Source organism: Botryllus schlosseri, chromosome 14 (genome assembly GCF_051294905.1).
Source record: "Botryllus schlosseri isolate E-star chromosome 14, Bs_hap1, whole genome shotgun sequence".
Taxonomy (NCBI): Eukaryota; Metazoa; Chordata; class Ascidiacea; order Stolidobranchia; family Styelidae; genus Botryllus; species Botryllus schlosseri.
Genome location: NC_137249.1, coordinates 3,779,452 through 3,799,943, shown reverse-complemented (window position 1 = coordinate 3,799,943; position 20,492 = coordinate 3,779,452). Strand labels below are relative to the sequence as shown.

The following is a 20,492-nucleotide window of genomic DNA, read 5'->3' as shown; positions in this document are numbered from 1 at the left end:
TTCAGGCGCTGGTTTGTGACGACATAAGACAACGGCTAACCATGATGATGTTTAATTTCCTTGTGGCTGACAAATTGATCAGTCGCTTTGATATCGGAGGAAGCTAATTATGATCGATCCGCTAATTTTGGGAAAGCAGACATCGAAAAATGAGATGGAAGTATAAAAATTTAATGTAATAAAGCGAGCCCGAAACGCCGAAAAGGCGTTCAAGGAATTTCAACCCGGCCGACATACACCGGCGATCACAATTATCTGAGATATCATGACATAGGCTACAAGTGATTCCAAATATGATTCCTTTGATATAGTTTAGCAATGTATTTCAAAATGTCTCATCATCGGCAATCCTGGACCGAACCATTATTACACTGTCTCTATGGGGTCAGTATTTTTGGATGCAGGTGAATTCAAAGCCTGCCCTGAAACTTTGGAAACACAGGGATCATGCAAGATACGGTATAGTCTGCGTGAAATTGTACGTATATATTCCAAACTTTTCATCGCAGGTACATGCCGGCATACAACATAAAAGTCATTGCGATTTTAATGGGAATATATTATAGGCCTATGTTTTACAAAATGAACGCAAAAGTCAATCAAAAGCATGTCTACTTGTCGGTGACCAGGAAAAAGCGATGCCCGGATATCAAATTAAGAGTAGAATATACGATTTAAAAGCATAAGCAATAAGAGGTGATTAATTGGCATTGGTCTGCTTTAAACCTATTGAGAAATCCCCTTTTCTTCCGCACGCACAGGTGCCAATCTAAAATCGTCGTTAACGGCTAATTCTATTCTGATACGCGCGTAATCATGAGCTATCTTCTCGTGTTACGCTTTTTAATAGTTAACCGTAAATTAACCCCTCAAATATGGTCCGCATTTAGCCGTGTGACGTAACGCAACGAGCTCGCGAATTACGAGTGTTATAAAAAAAGTGATTGGGGATGGATGAGGAAATTTGCGGACTGTAATTTTCATTAGAATTATCGGGTTATAATGAATTCATTTCACGAAAAACGCGCCCTATTTAGTCAATGAATGACGAACGCAAAGATGCAGGATAATCTCGTGATGTTATATAATATGCAATTATGCAGTCTATATACTGTGATGTCTTAATGTTGCAGCTTTTATTTTTTAGACTTGTGTATGTGCGAAACATAAAGTCAACCCCGTGAACCGAAACTCACACGAAGCACACAGCCGATTTCGATTTCTGACGTTTAATCGACGATTATGGATTGATCGGCAAATGTGCAATCCACATTTAGTCTCCACGCGCGTGAAACTTCAAGAAGTGGTGCGACTACGGCCATATCATTTATTTGCTCATTTCCAAAAGCGAATACGAGGCACACCGCGTACTGTTGTTGCTGGCATGATTATGGATATCGGTAACTTTTTATCAGGATTGGTCAAAGTATTCAGCGTTTCTACTCAATCAGAAGTATAAGTAGAAATTTCAGGGACATATCTAAACTACTTCAAGTAATGAATATCCGAGATGTACTCCAAGTAATTTTAAAAATTGAATTCGGCAGATGGGTCGCACTCTTATAGTTAATCATATATGCGATCGCTTTCTAAATAGCCGGATATACATTCTCGAGAACAGAGAATAGCAACTTACACTACAATTATAGGCTCTATTTTTGAAAATATGTTCATGCACGCACTGATACAGGACCTATTTCGCCCTGTCGTAATCGCAAGTTCACTCATGAATAAAGTGATGCGTGCATTGCATATCCTCAAACTAGTTTCTACTATACAAAATCAGCAGTGAAAAAAGTTGGAAGATTAGCCTCAAAACTATTAAGTTGAAGTAGCCTAAAATCAACCACTGGAGTAAGTGATAAAAGCCTAACTGAGATTTCCTAAAAAGTAGAAGTACTTCTTTACTGGTAAACTTTGCTTTATATAGTCTTTATCTTGCACTACATAGCAATAATAGCATCGGCAGCGAGATTGCGTATAGTGGATGATCCACAGCTGCTACACAAATAGCTTGTGGGTTAGAGTCCAACCGAGGTCGACTCCCGAATCTCGTGCCAAGTGTTTTAGAGATTTATCTATAGGCTCCTCCTCGCAATGTCATCACCATAAGCGGTGTTTTAAAAAGTCTGAAAGTGGACCGTGCTATCAGTAAGCAGATACGGAATTTTAATAAAGAATATTGGGGTGAAAATGACCTTGACCATTGTAGTACAAAACACCGTGAATATCACAAACAACACAATACGGTGACAAAACGACATAGGATACAGGAAGTGAGAAGGCCTATAGGGTTACCAGGTTCTGCCAGTCGTAATAAATCGTCTCCACGCCGTGACTTTGGGAGCATACTCACGGTTGGCCGTCGCAAGGCTACCGTACGGTGATCAGTGATCTGATCACGTATGTGTGAATTGGATGAGTGGATGTGGAATTGTGGATGGACGTGCGTGACCTGCGATTGTACCGTATACGAACTGGGTGTCTGTGAATCAGCCTTAAGGCAGTTGTCATTTGATTATGACTTCAGCTTTGAACAAGTATGGTAAATGGTGTGCGAAGTGCGTGTGAATAAAAGGACGAGTCAAAGTCGTCTCGGCACCCGCCTATCTTTTCATTATATCGCAATCTTTTGGTGTTTTCATTTGATGAAACTTTCAATAAAATGTATTCTTATGTTTCAGTAATATGCATGTTTTTGCCGACAGCAATGAATCTACGAGCTTCGCATTACGTCAACGTAAGAACAGGAGTCTTTGTTCCGACAAGTTGATTGAGACTTGGGCCATTGCTGTCGCAACATGTTATTGAAAACGACAGATTGCGATTATGATGATCACGACGTCATTAACTGTAATTCTACCGTGGTTTACTACCTTTATTTCATGTAATTTTGGTGTAATCACCCTGTTTTGACTTTGTAATATTTTGACATGATAATCACCTCATCATTATAGTTCACAGCAATTTCCCACCTTAACCTTCATAAAACGCAATCTTGTAATACTTTAAAAGGACGAACGTGTTAAAGCAGTGATTCGTTATGCTCCCGCAGGATACGCGTTACGCGGATTTTGGTCTTTAATTTTGTGGCCTGCTTATCACTGATCGCCGACACCCTCATACCATGTAATGATGTATTTTTGTATTTTCGATGCTATTTTTGCCTCTTCCATTTCATTGGCGCGGATGATAAAGAATAAATGAGGTTCTAAATATAGATGGCCCGAGGCGAAGTTATGAGGTAACATCCGTCACAAGTCTTTATCCTTCGCTTTTCTGTGTTATTCATGACGCATGTCTGTGGAGGCGCCACCAATAAAATTTTGCTGTAAATCCCGTCTATTTTATCTGGTTCTACACGTATGGTGTTTACCGCATCGAAGGGTCTTAAATCGTTGCGATTTACAGATTGCCTAGCTCAGATTTTCGACTGTAAAGTAGTGAGAGATACCACTGGGAACTTTTTGCTTCGTCTTCCTTCGAAATGAAAATATCCAATCCTTTCGGGAAAGGTGTTAGAATATTGCAGTGAACTTATTGCTTTCAGCAACGGCGCCAATACAAATTCAACAATTCGAAAAACAATGTAATTGACAATGATATGGGAGAGGATCTTTAATATAGGGATGGTGTGAACTGCGAACCCGTAAAAAGTTCTGGTTCGCGTCAACGGAACTTGATCACGAATACATAATGTCATGAGACATCACAATGCAAATCTCTTTTGTTCTCCCGTCTGCCCCCCTCTCTGTACAAGATATTGTCGGATTAATTCGTATTTGTCAATCGGAGTATACGCTTGGTGTTATAAGAAAGATGTCACTCATGATGATGTAGCCCGAGCAAAATGTCCTATCATGAAGTTGTAAAATATTGTTGGGTAATTCGAATACATCCGACGTAAGTTTTCGGTCCATAAAGAACCCTTATTCGCACCCAGTATTGCTGGACTTCTAGGAGAAATATATGAGACCGATACATCATTTGTGGTTTCATCTATTGAACGGCGTGCTTGGCCACTGCATAAGAGTATAAGCTCATGATTTTCGCTCCGAGTCGTTTCCGAGCCAGGCAGGTATAGCGGGTACGGAGGATACAGTCATTATTCACAACCAAAAAGTCTGCTATTTCAAGCCAAATTCTAAGATGTTAAGACTACTGTAACATTTTGTTATTTCACAAAACTTTTCAAAATAGAACCTACCGAGATTCCTTTGCGAACGCGAACCTCTGAAACATCGAGGTGAACATAATACAAAACGATGTTTCAACTCACACTTTGTCAATTGATTTGACAGCTCGCTGTAAAAAAGCAACGTTATTAGCCGTCATTATGTTAATTATAATTACAGTGGTCATTTGATTATGAACGGCGACGCCGCCTATCTAATCGATTGGAAGCTGTAATTTGTTACGCGTTGAAAAGAGGGTTATTGAAATCAGTCAAGCTCTACAACTGGGCAGCGATCACAGTGGAAATCGGCCGATGCGCCAGAAGCAATGGAAATGTCGATACACTGCTACAGACGATTGCGTTCCGGCGTTTCAAAGTACACGTCAGTATACGTCATAATATCAAATATCATGCAACACTACAGCATGTAACGCTTGATCATGTAGGTTTACGTTTGGGTAGGGATTGGGTTAGAGTTAGATTTCCCGTTAGGTTAGGGTTTGAGTACGGGTTAATTTCGAGGTCGTAAAGTCACATGCTAAAGTGTCATATGCTCAATTGTCGTTTTTCAGTATGTCGCATGCTTGAATGCTGGACAAGCCTTCCAGCGATTACACAAGTATTCTTGTATTGCAAACTGATGAAGGCGTGCGACTAAAATATGATTACGCACATGTCCAGATTGATTTAAGTAACATGCTTTGTTGTATAAAGTCAGTTTATGCCGTACTATATACTTTGCACTGTACTATTTGCAGCTATACAGGAATGTTCGTGATGGCGTGACCCGGAGGGTCGTACGTTGTTGAAGTGCTGTTCATCGCATAGGTCATGTAACATTCAGATTTGTTACGTGCGTGAATGACACGGTCTATTTTAAGATATCGGGCAACCTATCACCTCTGCTGGTCGTAAAACTGTGGTCGACAGCCTTCAAATCACGCATTTCGTACAAACGCCACTAATCACATGAATCATGCGTATAACCAATGTCCTATCATGAATTAAGCGTTCGGTGTCAACCAGATTCTATTCCAAGCGAAAACGCTGGATAGACGTTCCTGGAATAGCACGCCCTTAACCTTTTTTCAAATTTAAGCACCTGTAAAGTTATGCGGCACAATGGTCTTTTGATGAGTCGAAAGTATATGTTGTAATGTATGCCAACCTATCTAATCCTGCAAAATGAAATCCAGTGTCAGGTGGTTTCCATGTTATTCTAAAGCGAAATTGCTTGCTGGTGTTGATTTTTATCAAAACTTGCACATCGGATCGATCAAATGCTTACTTTCGACTCATGCAATGTGCCGTCCTTTTTTATGAATTGGGGTATGTGATATGCAGGGATTATGATCTTTAAGACCGGTGTGGAATCGTGATTTCCATATGTTCCTCAATAAGTGACTATCTAAATCAAGGATCAGAAAGCAGTATGTGTAAATAATTATAGATACTCACACGTCTGCGTTGGATTTAGATTGTATCAGCGTATACCGGCTACATCGTCAAAAATTGTTATCAGATTAATTAAAGCGGATGTATTCTATCGCTTCTCTGTTTGAGCAGACACTTGTCAATCAGAATGAAAGCGCTTATTTCGTATAGTTGAAATTTAGTATTCGGGCTAGACCACTATCTAGTAATATACGTACGCACAAATTGATTATAGCAACGTTCGTATGTTTATCACTGAGTACAAGTCATGCGTTGCATTTAATAGCTAATAGGTATTTATGACCTCATAATCCCAAACGAATGCATAATATCAGTTTACATCGCACATTCACATACTGAATGCTGTTAACAGTCGTTATCTTTCCCGATAGAGTTTAGGTTTAGGTCCTTATCAGCCACGATAATGATAGTGCGCTGTTCCTCGCCAATAAATCTAGAGCCCCCCATGGACCATAATGGTGAAAAAACGCCCCATCCCTCGACTTGAAGACTGCATAGATACCAAAGGAATGTTTGACAGTAAGGAATCTGACACGTATTTAAAAGAACTGAGGGACACCATACAGCTCACAGACATAGTGTAAGCAAGCTATACGTTAAATTACTCTTAAGTCCGTTATAGAAGCAATTGACTGCAGTAACGCTCACAGCTCTACGGAATAGTTTTATTGCTTACTATCTCGCATTGTGTGATATAGCTAAATTGCATTTCCGCTAGAGATGAATATATGTGGATTTGTGGATAGAAGAGAATCCTTTTGCTACGACAGGTACACGACACTCTCGACAAGGATCGATAAGTTTTCGGAAGACATGCTAAGCTTGCAAAGTTTGGCTTCGGCCATTTCTAAACGATACGAGGAGAAAGCCAGCACCGTAACAGCCGGTTCCAGCAACCGAAAACAACTTTTGCAGGTAAAATTACGCGAGCAATCGCCAATCAAGCAATCGACATGATACGATACAATTGAATGTTGGCGAAAAGTGTGATGTCAAATTATGGCAAGATATATTTTTCCAAGAAGGGTATAAACCATAAAGCGATAAGCACCACATGTTTCATTTTCAACGTTAATGATAATAGTGTCATGATATTCTATCTTCATCGAATTTCACATCGCTATATAGTTAGTTATCACGGTGTGAGATCAATCGCGATAGAGGCTATCGCTACAGGCTACAAGGAAATGACACAATATACTTTGCTGACCGCGCCTCCGAATAAAACCATCGATGTCATGGGGAGAAATGGACAGTTTGAGTGACGTTCAATTTTATATATCGACAACGGCGAAAGCTCCATCGCATAAAAAAACCCTACGTGCCAGCGCGCTTACGTTCCTTCGTACTGCAACCAGTGGCGGCTCGTCCTATAGGGCAACTGGGGCATTGCCCCACCTAAAATTCTGTTCAATAACAATTTAACCATTTATAGACGCACAGCAATCAGTATATACCGAGATCACGGCGAAACCCGCATTATTCTTGTGCTTTCGCTAACAAATGCCCATACATAGCGAAGTCTCTGCGAAAATCGAATTCTCTTCTGTGTTTTCGCTTTGTGAATGCCTAGCCGGGGCTTGCCCCGGTAGCGCTCATAACAAGCTTTCACTATCTATTCTCTCAAAGCCGCGCACAATAAAGAAACGGTGATTTACTCTCTCCTATTCGTAAAATGGCCGAGCAAGTGGGGCAACTATGCCTGTCGCCCTTAAGGTGTGATGTAACAATCGTATCTATATCTGAACTCGGTTACCGTGATATGCGTTGACTCGACCTTTGCTGGTATTATTATGTCGATTTTGACGGTGTTTCGCACCATGATAATTCTTGAAACTTGGTACGATATGTCGTGAAGGTAGTATTTAGCACTGCTCCAAGTTTCAGGCTTGCTACTCAAAGATAAGGGTGGTAATTTCGTTTCCGAAGTTCAGTGTGTGCTGAGCTATCATGTACATTGTACAGCAAACAGATTTTACTCAAAAGCCGGTATTGGTCTCCATTGATTTTGACGATGTTCCATACCGAGATCGGTCATGATATTTGGCACAGTAAGTCTTAATGTTAGTATCGACCGCTGTAATAAGTTTTAAGTTTGTCACTGAACTATGTGGGTGGTAATTTCGTTTCCAAAGTCGAGTGAGAGCTGACTCTTCATTTATCGCTAACAGATTTACGCAAAAGCCGTTATTGGTCTCTATTGATTTTAACGATGTTCCATACCTAGATCTGTCATGAGCTTTAGCACGGTATGTCTTGATTTTAGTATCGAACGCGGTGCCAAGTCTTAAAGTTGACGCTCAATGATTGAGGCAGTTATTTCGTTTTCGAGTATGGTAGAGATGCGCGCTGATCTGATACTTAGCCTACCTACATCATTGCGGATCTCACGGAAAAGCCGGTGTCTGTCTGTGCTAATCTAGTCTGCGTTCCATAACGAGATCGGTGATGATATTTCCAATGGTATATCTCGATGATCGCATGAAACAGCTAACTAAGATTCTCGGTTTGCATTCAAATATTCACATAATTTTATGTTCGCCAATGTGCATTTCACTGTGAAATTGTGGCCTTCAAACCATTTGCTTACAATCCCCTGTCAAATGCGATAGCTATTTCATTTTCGATGTCGGCTAACAGCTGATCATTCGATCAGCCTATTCCTCGATCTATTTTACTCAAAGTTCGGTGTTCGTCTGTTTGTATTGATTTTGACAGTGTACCATGCCGGAATGGGTTATGAGATTGCGAATGCTACTTCTCGATGATTTCATGTAACAGTATGCTAAGTTTACGGCTTTCATTCATGTATTTATTGATTAATATATTTTCCAACGGCGATTTGGCAGCAGACAGTAAGCCGTATGTGTTGCGTCACAATCTCCAGTTTCAAGGCCAAAATGTACTATGTTGTTCCGAGATCGAAGTTCCGAGGCTGCTGTCCTTAGTTCTTCAAAAACCATTCAAATTGATGTTCTGGATTCAATATGACAGGCCCAATCTATGAGATAACAATTGCGTATGTGTCCGAAGTCGTTGACCTTTGCAGTTAGGCTTACGCAATCTCTCGAGTTCTAGTCATTGGAATTAGTCTGGTCAAGTCAAGTGCGAACATGAATCGTATTGAATCTTTGCTCCGTACGTAGGCTAGTTTACGCAGTTGCCTTTAGAGCGAAAATTAAAGGTCTAGAAGACTACTCCTTGTCGCTTCGACGTATTCCTGTCTTTTCATTGTATCGCATTTTTGTGGTGTATTGAACTGATAAAATTGCTAATAAACCAATGATGATGATGATAGAAATTGTCCAGTCCATTGATCCAATCGTACGCCGGGTACCTCCGCTTTGGTTGCCTATCACCTGGTCGTAACTCGTAACCACCAGCTCAGTGGTCGTAACACACCAGGATCGTGTACGAAACACTTTCGGACGGCCTATCGATTTGCGTAATCTCTAACTCTACCATGAAATCATAACGCATGCTACTAAGGATGACCTGATAATTGATTCGTGGCATAGGGACGATTCTTAGTTCACGTACATTATGTAAAATAATCCTTTGATTAAAAAAAATGAATAAAACATTTGTTACCACACTTCAAGTCACGGCTCACCGGCAAACCTCTCGCGGCACCTACGTTAAAATCACTGTTGTCGAGAAATTCATGTGACCATCATATTAAAGTTACTTTTTTACGTTGGAAAACGCCATTGTGACGTCATGTTGATAAAAGTCGCTCGCAGCCCTTGCCCCACCACCCGATATTGTCACGAGCCGCCACTGACTGCAACTGTGCTTATTCTAATTTGCCCAGTATCATTTTGATTACAATGTTATTTTTGATTTCCACCGCTCTATTTAATTCTAAGGCAGGTTCTGCTTTCGTGTAGGCCTACCACCTTTTGTGTGCGGTTTTTCTTGTCCCTATACCCGACGCGCGCATCATCTGCTACGTTTCGTCTGTTCAGTCCATTTTGCACCACAAGCTCAGCACGGAAGACATCAAGACACTGTGCCAGTACATCGATTACGCGTTCGAATATATCCTTTGGAGAATTAACGAAGAGCGCATCATACCGTACAGAATAAACACCATTACTCAGCTGCATAAAGAAAAATCAGGCAACAGGTAAACGTGGTTACTAGGAGGCGTATGTGATTTAGTTTCACCACTTTCAAATATTATGTTTTTACTACTTCTATACATCTCAGTATACAATGGATGTAAAATTGGAGTCGGTAAAATCATGATAATATTTTTGAATATAATATATTCATATTGAAATAAACACGAATATTTTCGACTGACATTCGTCAGGGGTAATCGTCGGCAGATAGAAGAGAATTGAGAAGAACATTGGATATCATCAATCGTGTCAGCCGAAAATCTCTGGGTTTATTACAATGTGAATATATTATTCAATTGTAAAATGTAGGCTAGTTCTCTACCCCAAGAAGCTCTGCGATAATATTTTGTCAGCATTTATGCATGTCATAAAATTCTGGAATTACAGTACCGAAAAATTATTATTATTGAATAGCAAGAATGAAATGACAACTTGAGAGATCATTACTATACAAATGTTACGGGGAGTGTGCTTCGCAACTTACAAACAGCAATAGCAGTCTTGATATGAGCACATATAAGGTTCAGACTCAAATCCGTATTCATTTGTCTTACAGAGTCCTGTCGCACTTGTACGACAACATCGCGTGCGAGCTTAAGTTCACGAACTCCGGAAAACCGAACAGTGACGTATACCAACTGTGGACGTTTCGAAGCGACTTCAACTACACTCTGAATAACAAGTCTTGGATGGAAGACACGCTCAGTGCTATCGACAGGGCGAGAAAATCTAACGACACATCGGCGGCGGGCACCAAAAGAAAATTATCCAAAAATATCGAGCAAGCCAAGGAAATGATCCGAGACAACATTCAGGACGAGAAGCTGGCGCAGGCCTTGCTGTCGTGTATTAGTGTCGTCAGTCAAATATCGTAGTACAGTCGGCATGTTTTGGATTGTAATTTGCAAGATTTGAAATTTTATACTTTTACAGGATTATACCATATGTATTATGCACGTAGATGTACCCACCGATGATATTCTGTATAGGCTTACCATATTTGCAACACTTAGAAAGAAGACACTTTTTGCTGGCGAGTAAAACGAAATTAGAATTGTTCCGTTTGAGTTGGATGATTCTTTATATTTTCTTGGTAGTTAGTCGCACGCAAAAGTTACAAAAACAAATTAAATCAAAATTTACAAGAACAGACACAAAACAACGAATCAAATTTATTTTCAAGATTCAGCTCATGAATACTTTGATGTTCCCTAAACTTTTTATCGACAAGGAATGATCATTTGTGACGGGTTCGTGAAATTGTTCACAGGAAATATCATTGCAATTATAAACAACCGTTAGGATACTCGAAACTGATCTAACCAATAGGTCTGACAAGCTCGAACTTGCGCCAGGCCCTCGCATCTAAAGTGGCCCAGCTGTTACAGAGAACGTCTTACAAAGTTTGCAATAACAATAAAGAAGGTAGAGCTGATGGGGTGATTTGTCGGAAGCCATTTTTGAAATCAGCAATTCACCACGTTTCATGGCTACAGTAATTTAATGACCAAAACGTCTCGCAATGAAGTATTGTTGATGGTATACAAGCAACCAACTCGATAGACGAACAAGAGGACATTTGGGAGTTTTTGAGTGTCCGCGGACGACTATTCACATTTCATGACCTCATGAGAATAGTGGACAAATCCTCATAAAAGAATACATATGGTAATCCTAATTCGAGTGGTAATAATCGTGGTTGGGAGTTGGCGCTATGGTCACGGACCTAACGTAAAGTATAGCTCCGTTGAATTTAGTTGCTTGAAACAAATAGCGTTGTTGTTCGCTCGTGCAATTCCATCCTGCGAACTCTAAGTGGACGCGTCATCAACAAACAATACACAATCGCACCATGCAGCAAATCAAACCAATCTAAAGCATATTTAATCAGAATGCAGTGGCAGTGACCAGCAGATCCAAAGTCGACGAGAAGTGGATCTGATGCTTTTGCGGTAATCGTTGCAGCTACAGATATGACGCTTTCCGGAAGAATTCTGCACGCTCTCAGTTACGTAACAGTGGAACCAGCAGTGATAGGGTCTCTCTATGTTCTTTATATGTACACAACGCTCGGGAAGCAGTACGTGTTCCTCAGGATTGCGCAGGATTATAATCTGACAGAAACCAACCGCGAGACGTCATGCAACGAAACCACCGCCGAGGCGGACGACCCGTCGTACGTTTTGTTTCAAAAGGTTTCCGCTGAGACATCAGCGTGGATTTTCTATCTATCAATGGCCAGTAAGTTACGTTCATTCGCAGTTTTTTTTTACTTTTTATATTGGTTCCGAAACACCGCGAAATCACAATGCCATGGAAAGATGGTGAGTAGTCAAAACATATTTGAAAAAGTATATCAGTAACTTCCACGTTAGCTAGCATTGCTACATAGTGGTAAGACATGGCGAAAGTATACGCATTACGCACTATAAGAGCAGTGAGCAATACAAAATATTCACATACCTCATTAAACAGGGAAAGTGACATTGTACAAGGTTATAAGCGAAATCGACATGTCAACACAGTGATCTCTACCGGTACCAGTATTCAGTATTAAATTTAGTCTTGGAAATCCTCGAAGAATCTCTGTTTGCCCGTTGAATTCCGATCCGCGATATGTTCAAGTCGTACTTGATCGAGCATTGTGTTCTCCCACAAGTTATTCTAATATGATGATGTTTTGACGACGAGCACGAGTAGTGCCCGAATGTTATAGACCGGGCATTGTAGGTAGGTTCTCGACTTATACGGTGTGAAGTAGAGTACAGACCCCTTGGAATGGTGGTGAGAGAAAGGAGTTATGATACTCAACACGACATTGATCACAATTGAACTGATAAATGAACTTAGCAACTTTGTATTTGCTTTACCTTCTTGATTTTCCTCCCTTTGTCGGGGAAAATTAAGAATATAGCACCAAAGGCCCCATAAACCAAATCTGTATTGGAGCAATTCACTCGGTTTACCCTAATCAAAACAAGTAATCATGATACTTCAGTTTACATTACTTTACATGTACTTTCAGCTTTCGTTCCCGCCATATTTTCCACTGTGGCTTTCGGATCGTGGAGCGATCAATTCGGACGCAAGTTTCCTATTTTAGCCTCATTGCTAGGATTCGTAATATTGATACTCGGCTATGTCATCGTAATCAACCTGAATGCGCCGGTGCCGTACCTCATCATAGCACACATTCTGTGCGGTTTGCTGGGAGACTCCGCGACTTTGTTCGCTTGCTCGTTTTCTTACGTCACGGATATTACAAAGCCAGAAGAGCGGACCTTCAGGATTACTGTTATTGAGACTTGCATCGGTAAGCATACGCAACTATTTGCTACGTACATTAAAGGATATATTTTATATTTGCATGGAACCAACTGGTTTTATTCATAGGTATTGGAGGCTTCATCGCAGCAGTATCTGGGGGGATTTGGCTGGACCGCAAAGGCTTTGTGAATCCATTCTGGTTTCTTCTGGCTCTCACTATAATAGACTTCATTTACATCGTTCTGCGTTTGGAATCCGATGAAGGGAGATGGCTGGATAACCTAAAGTATAGTGTATAGGTATTTCAAATTGTTTATGGGAAACAATAACAACAATCGCTTGATTATAGCATTTTTATTGCTAACCCTGTTGATTGAGGAATGTGCATATGTCAGGAATTCCGAAATAATGTGACGCGTTATAGATATATATTTTATAGTCTTCGTATAAGGGCTATGTCAAGGGGCTTAATTATTTTCTCCGCGGCCCCAAATGACAAGCAGAAAATACGTTGACGGGCCGAGTCAAAACATATTGGCCGCATTCTCCATTTATTTGTAAATAGAAAGCAGTGAATTACACTGGTAATGAATGCTGCTCAGTGGATGTGTTGATATTAGGGAATGAGAAAGTGACGGTTAATTACCAGAAAATAATATTTATTTGCTGTCATATTTCGACGCAATGTTAAACATGATACATTTCAAACTCTCCTAAAACCCCTATCCGCATTTTTCTATCAAGACATTAAAATGTATTTGGGATACAACAAAGCTTATTGTCTTTGTCGCTGCCGTACGTGCAATGTGCAGCTTGGCAAAATAGCCTTGTTGTTGATCGAAGCTTGCAGTTTTTCTGGAATTCTTTCTCCCTTGATCGAGTGTGTCTTCGTGTTTTTTGTCACTAGACCGACTTAACAGTGTTGGGATCAAGTCACTACCTTCGAGTCACGAGTCATCTCGAGTCATTGCAGATTTTGACTCGAGTCAAGTCAAGTCATTAGATTTTCGAAGGTGACTCGAGTCAAGTCAAGTCACTCGGTTTTCGGAGGTGACTCGAGTCAAGTCAAGTCAAGTCACGAGTCAAGTCACAATTCAAGTCAAATTGAATTTTCGAAGGGCGAGTGATGATTCAAACTCATAACATTTTACCAGTTGGGTAAAAGACAGATTAATTAGTCATTTATGTTGAATAAAATAACGAGTATAAAGTTAAATATACATGCAAAAAGAAGTTGCATCGCACACGCACACGTAGAATTGCTAATAAAATACGTGAGAAACTGTATGGTTATATGCTTCAGTCTGTTATTATCAGCCAAAATAGAGGATAGAATGCGAAGCCGCGAGAAGTCTAAACAAATTGATATGGTACAATACAATAGCCATCTACATATCCATCTACCCATCTACACATTATAATAAAAACGTATAAACTATATTCATTCGATTTAAATCGTACAAGAGGGTTGATAAAGGTGAGCACTGCGCAATATAAGCATTGAGCCGTCTTCGAAAAGGAGATACGTTGCTATTAATCTACTATTAATCTACTACTACTAAGCTATGATCATTTCGTTTCCGGCCAATTTATTTGTGATGTAACAATGGAGGACGAGTGAAACGTACAATTAGTTAATGAATGGTTGCTCTCACTGGCGTATCACCGGCGTATCGCGGATAATCCGAACATTTGATTGACACAATTTACTTATTGATGACTTGAAATTGACTCGTAAATTTTGCTCCGAGTCACGAGTCAATCCACATTTCTGAAGCGCCGAGTCGAGTCAAGTCAAGTCATTTTTCCACAGTGACTCGAGTCAAGTCAAGTCAAGTCATACGAAAAAGTTGACTCGAGTCTGACTCGAGTCAAGTCATGACTCGAGTCATCCCAACACTGCGACTTAAATTAGTGCTTAAACATGGCGACCAGCTCGGTACTAACTACGAAAAATACGGGGTTACCCCTGACTCCAATAAAAAAATATTTTGTGCCCCAAACCTTCTTTGAATTCCAGCTTCCAGCTTACTTTCTTGACATGCCCGTTCTTTTTTTATGGGTTTTTATCACTCATAGTGATCACCGGCACTAAGTGACTTGTTTTATGAATTAGGGATTTGGAAACGTATCACGTAACAATTTGAAGCGTAGACCGTGTAATGCGTAATGTCGCAGTCAGTCAGGTTTATTAATATTTTCATCGTTTCAAAACATCACAAGACTGCGATACAATGAAAAGATAGGAAGGTGTCGAAACAACTTGGAGTAGCCATTAAGATCAGACACCCACCTTAGCCTAGGCGAAGTAAATAAGAGGCATGCACACTGAATGAAAAGTAATGCAGAGAATATAAGACGCAAGCGACAAAATGGGGTGGCATGTGGCGGAGGGCGAGGTCGATGTTAGGTCGTGGTCCGGTAATCCTGAAGACTGGCTAGTATTGATTTAGAAGAAATTGCTTGTATTTCGACTTGAATGCAGACATGCTCGACGACTGTCGGATAGCCGGCGAGATGCTGACAATATTTACGGCATAATTTGTTGCATTGACTTTATTTTGAATCGGGATTACGCATGCGAGGAACGTAGGCTATACGTAATCGCGACATATTAATGAACAGACTTGCAAGTAAACGAATTTTAGGTTCAGTTTATACTGCCTATTGTTTTAGTCCACGCAGCAACATTAAAAAGTAGGTTCTATGTTTTGAATTCCAAGCAACTTTTCGCGGGCCGTTCAGAATAGCTCCGCGTGCCGCACTTTGCGCAGGTCTGGGCTATGTCGCAGAGATGAGCATGGATTAGGATTAGGTTTTGAAAAAACAGGATTTGTGAAATTTTGTCGGATTTGGATTGGATTTGGATTATACATTTTTTTCGGAACGGATTAGGATTTGGATTGGATTTACCTATTTTCTGGGAGATTGAAATGTCGTGTGGCGAATGGCGACAAACGTTATTCAGATCAGTTATTAATGTACTTATGGTTACTAAGTTATCTTGAATCAAGTGAATCGTTGGTTGTGAAAGAAAATTTTCGAATCCCTCCATTGCATAAATTAGTATTTTTTTCTGAATTTCCAGTTGGAATCGGATTAAGATTGGACATGGACTTGAATATCTCGCGATCTCGCTTCCCATGACATGCCGCCCTATTTCTTGTCGCATTCTTTTTCTATACTATCTTCTTTACTTTCATTCAGTGTGCATGCCTCCTTTTTACATCGCCTAGGCCAAGATGGGTGTCAGATTCCATAGACTACTCCTTGTCGCTTCGACATCTTCCTGTCTTTTCATTGTATCGCATTTTTGTGGTGTATTGAACTGATAAAATTGCTAATAAACCAATGATGATGATGAAGATGAAGAAGTTATGGATTAGGATTTGGATTTGGATTTGAAGGTTCGGATTTGGATTGGATTAGGACATAGAAATTTCAAATCCGCTTATCTCTGCTATGTCGCCAGTGTACGATGTCATATCCGATCGTCATGGCTTCGCTAAACGTTGCATCTGGATGCTGATTGCTAGGCAATCGATTTTGCTTGTATGGGCAGACCTGGACAACTAGAAAATCTTCGACTTCATTAGATTTGAATTAGAATTGTAGGATACATTTCTTTTTCAAATTAGACTGGAATTAGAATTATAGCCACACATTTTTTTTCAAATTAGATTATAATTAGGATTACAGCTACACGGGGTTTCCCGAATTAGGTTAGAATTTGAATTACTGAATTCGCGAAAACATCAAAATTCATTCACGATGTGTCCATATCAAATCACTTCATAAGTTCACTTTCATAAGCGTGAGGATGGCAAATGCATGCGCACCAAACTTAACTTGGCTCATTTCGCTCCATACAGTTCTCCAGTAGCATTTTCAGGAAAACCAGAAATTGGATTAAAATTTAAATTAAATTGGTTTGAATTAGAATTAGAGCAAACAGATGTCGAACAAATTACATTATAATCGGATTGCCGGGATTTCGCTCTAATTAGCCTAATTCGACATTATCGTCAATTATCTAGTAGTCTAAGTCTATGTGTACGGGGGGGGGGGGTCGTGCCCTGCTGTCTGTATGACGTGTTACTTTTGTTTTCGATTTCAGGCATCTATTCAGTAAAGAACCATTTGTACACATGTACGAAGTGTTGAAACCACAAGACAAAGACAAAAACAGGCACATCAGTATCATTCTCTATCTAACAGCATTCTTTATTCTGCTCACGGCTACAGCGGGAGTGGCTTCGATCCTTGTGGTGTATGAAATTGGAGTACCGTTCTGCTGGAACTCAATTCAAGTCGGGTGAAGCATGTTTATTTCTTACGTATAGATTTTAGATCTCATCTCGCTCTAGCGCAGTGGTCCTGAACCGCTGTCCCATTGAACAATAGTGGCTTTCTGAACCAGTCTCATGGTTTCTTAGAGGTCGAGACACAAACCCGACACATGCATTTGATTTGTGATGATACGCGCGTCTTGTCATTTTTGCTTGCAGACAATTGAGTCCACTGCTGTGGTGGTTAGGGCTGGACAAAATCGAGTACCTAAGTGATTCGATTCTGAATCACGTAATATGCTTCGAGTCGAGTGAAGTAATCTAGTATTAATCAGTATGACGTCATAAAAGAATGTAATACGTCAAAGTTCAAATATGTACCGTTTATGCCACCACAAAGAATATAATGCCTGTTATCCATCTCATAAACATAAATGATACTTTGGTATTTTTCGACCGTACCGAATCCATTCCACTTGGTGACAATGTTGTGGGATAATCATGACTTCGAAAATGTGCTACGTCCAGTAACCTTCGTAGATTTGTGGTAGATATATATGTTTCGTATGCTACGATACCGCCTATCAAAGTTTCAAGGCTTCAATAGTGGAAATTAGTATCGAAATTATAATTCTCGTTGATAAATTAACTTTCAGTGGCGAGAAGCGTATAATTTCAGTACTCGAAAAAATGGTCTCGACTCGAATCATTAAAATTAATGCTCGATTGAGATTCGAGTACTCGAATCATTTTGCTCAGCCCTATAGGTGGTACGTTAGTCCCCTATTCTACGGGTCGATTAGGTTCGAGAAATTTATTGATTTTATCATAACCCGCGTTACATTCAGGATATCACAAGGAATTGTGCAATTCGGATTCCTCATCGTGCTGGTACTGGTGAAGATATTCTCCGGTGTTGAAGCAGAAGTCAAACTCATCGCTGCAGGAGCCATATCCAATTTCGTGTCCTGTTTCTTTCTAGCGTTCGCTGTGTCGGATTGGATGATTTATTTCGGTCAGTTGCTGCCGTATATTTTCGATATCCCTATTTTCTATAGGCCTATGCATTATGACTATGACCGATGGTCTACTACTCAAAAGTTGGTCAACTACACAATTTTCAGCTTTTGAAAATTATATTTGAATAAGTATTATAGCTATGTAGTTTTTTTTCAAACTAAAATAGAAATACTCTGAATTCGCAAATTATTGGGAATAGAACACAATTACAACAAAAGTCAAGCTCAGTTCATATTAAATTGGAGTTCACTCTCAAAAGCATAAGAATGGCAAATGTCTGTACATCAAGCTTGGCTCGTTTCGCATATGTAGTTCTCCTGATGCATTTCGGGAGAACGGTAGATTAGATTAGAATTGACATTAGAGCATGAAAACATTTCACAAATTAGATTAGAATTGGATTACAGGCATTTCACTTTAATTAATCTAATTGGAAATATCTAGTTGTCCAAGTCTTCACTACTTTACTGCGTCACTGCGTACCGAAGTTTCAGAGCATAAATGTAGTTTGAGGTAACTTGCGCTGTATTTTGTGCTATTCGGTAATCGCCCGAAATATTGTGTTTGTGACATCTCAGCATGTTTTCTACTCGTCATACAGGTCTGGTTGTGCAAATGTTGTACTTGATGCCATCGCCCATACTGCGCAGTCAGATGTCACGATTAGTGTCGACGGACGAAACAGGCCCGGTATTCGCCCTGCAGTCCTGCGTCAACAACATTGCTGCCATCGTGGCATCCGGGTTGTTCAACAGCGTATTCGCGGCGACAGTTAACTCGGCCTTACCCGGGGCTGCTTTCCTGCTCGCTCCGGTGCTGTTGATCCTATTCGCCGTGGCATTCAGGTACTATTGTGCAATGTCCAATATGAATGTCCATTGTCCAGTGCATTCAATTATAAGCTAAGGCGTGAGACGAGCCTGTGTTCTTAGCATGAGAGAAAATAACTGCTTGGTCGCAATCGATGAGTGAGATTTTGCAAATGTGTAAAATTATGCGAGCATACAATTGGGACCTATGTTCCGGGTTACAGCTCGGGATTAAAAAGCTGCACATTGGTGACAAATCAACTTCTTAGCATAAGTCACTACAATCGCCCTTCTGTGCACTGTGCAGGCACCAGTCACAGCGGCTTTGAAAGAAATCGTGACATTCTGGCAGAGTGGATAGAAGATTGCGTGTTCAGTACATAGCCATGTAGTAATAGTTATGGCATTCCTGTATGATTGGTATTATTGGTGATACAACCGTTAAATCTGCTGTCTATTAAAATTGTTTATAGTTCATGGAGATCGGCCTATGTACCCAATGTACGCATTCTCTTCCTTTCTAGACGTTTTGACATTAACGAAAATAAAACCTCATTCAGCTAAAAACCAGATGTCATTCTGTACACCGGCAGCTTATTGTGCTGAAATAACTTGAAACACTCGAAATTCTCTATTTTCAGGGCCGCCTACATTCAATCGAAACCGACGCTTTTACGGCATTCTTTAGACATTGGCGACGAAGACATGCTGTGATGGTTAATCTCAAGTCACCGTTTATTCACGAGAACAACTAGGAAAAATTGGATAAGATAGTTAGAACTTCATGTGTTCTTTGTCTCACCTAGAACAAAGATCTCAAGGTCTAATGGGGTAGCGGCGTGGTTAAACCCCGTAATCGCATATCCAGTGACTTTGCTTTCGCCTAGCCCGGTAGTTTACTGTCTAGTGTTTATATCGCGTATCTTGTCTATATCGTGTATTTTTTGTTCAAATGATTTCAGCTGTGCAGATTGAATTATATCTTTCGAAAAATTGTAGATCTTCACTGACACTCTTTCTACGAGTGCAGGGCAGTGTTGGGAACAAGTTACTACCTTCGAGTCACAAGTAATCTCGAGTCATTGCAAAATTTGACTCGAGTCAAGTCAAGTCCAATTGTCTTTTCTGAGTATGAGGCGTGATTGCATTTTGCTAGCTGTTTGAAATACAGATATAATATCGATTTATTATGAGTCAGGGAATGAATATAAAGTTAAATTATATCTCTCACACATACGTAGAACTGCTAAACTATGCAAGTAACTGTATAGTGTACAGCCAGAGTCTGTAATTACCAGCCTAAATAGAGAAAGAAATACGAAACCTCAAAAATGGGAAGCGAATTGAT

The 20,492-nt window shown here is 40.1% G+C and overlaps 3 protein-coding genes across 8 annotated transcripts in view; 2 read left to right on the top strand and 1 right to left on the bottom strand.

Moving 5' to 3' along the window:
- The window catches only part of LOC145455240 (uncharacterized), a 158,244-nt gene that overhangs the window by 33,093 nt on the left and 104,659 nt on the right, over positions 1-20,492 (bottom strand). The window lies entirely within an intron of this gene.
- LOC145455253 (uncharacterized) lies at positions 5,957-10,817 on the top strand. The gene is made up of 4 exons (XM_080333202.1): positions 5,957-6,212; positions 6,403-6,547; positions 9,601-9,761; positions 10,316-10,817. Exons 1-4 carry the CDS (start codon positions 6,088-6,090, stop codon positions 10,632-10,634), a joined length of 750 nt encoding a protein of 249 aa, XP_080189328.1. The 5' UTR covers positions 5,957-6,087; the 3' UTR covers positions 10,635-10,817.
- On the top strand, positions 11,643-20,142 carry LOC145455249 (proton-coupled folate transporter-like). The gene is made up of 7 exons (XM_080333199.1): positions 11,643-12,000; positions 12,785-13,072; positions 13,153-13,312; positions 17,144-17,341; positions 18,164-18,330; positions 18,937-19,180; positions 19,786-20,142. The coding sequence occupies exons 1-7, from the start codon at positions 11,733-11,735 to the stop codon at positions 19,856-19,858; spliced, it is 1,398 nt and encodes a 465-aa protein (XP_080189325.1). The 5' UTR covers positions 11,643-11,732; the 3' UTR covers positions 19,859-20,142.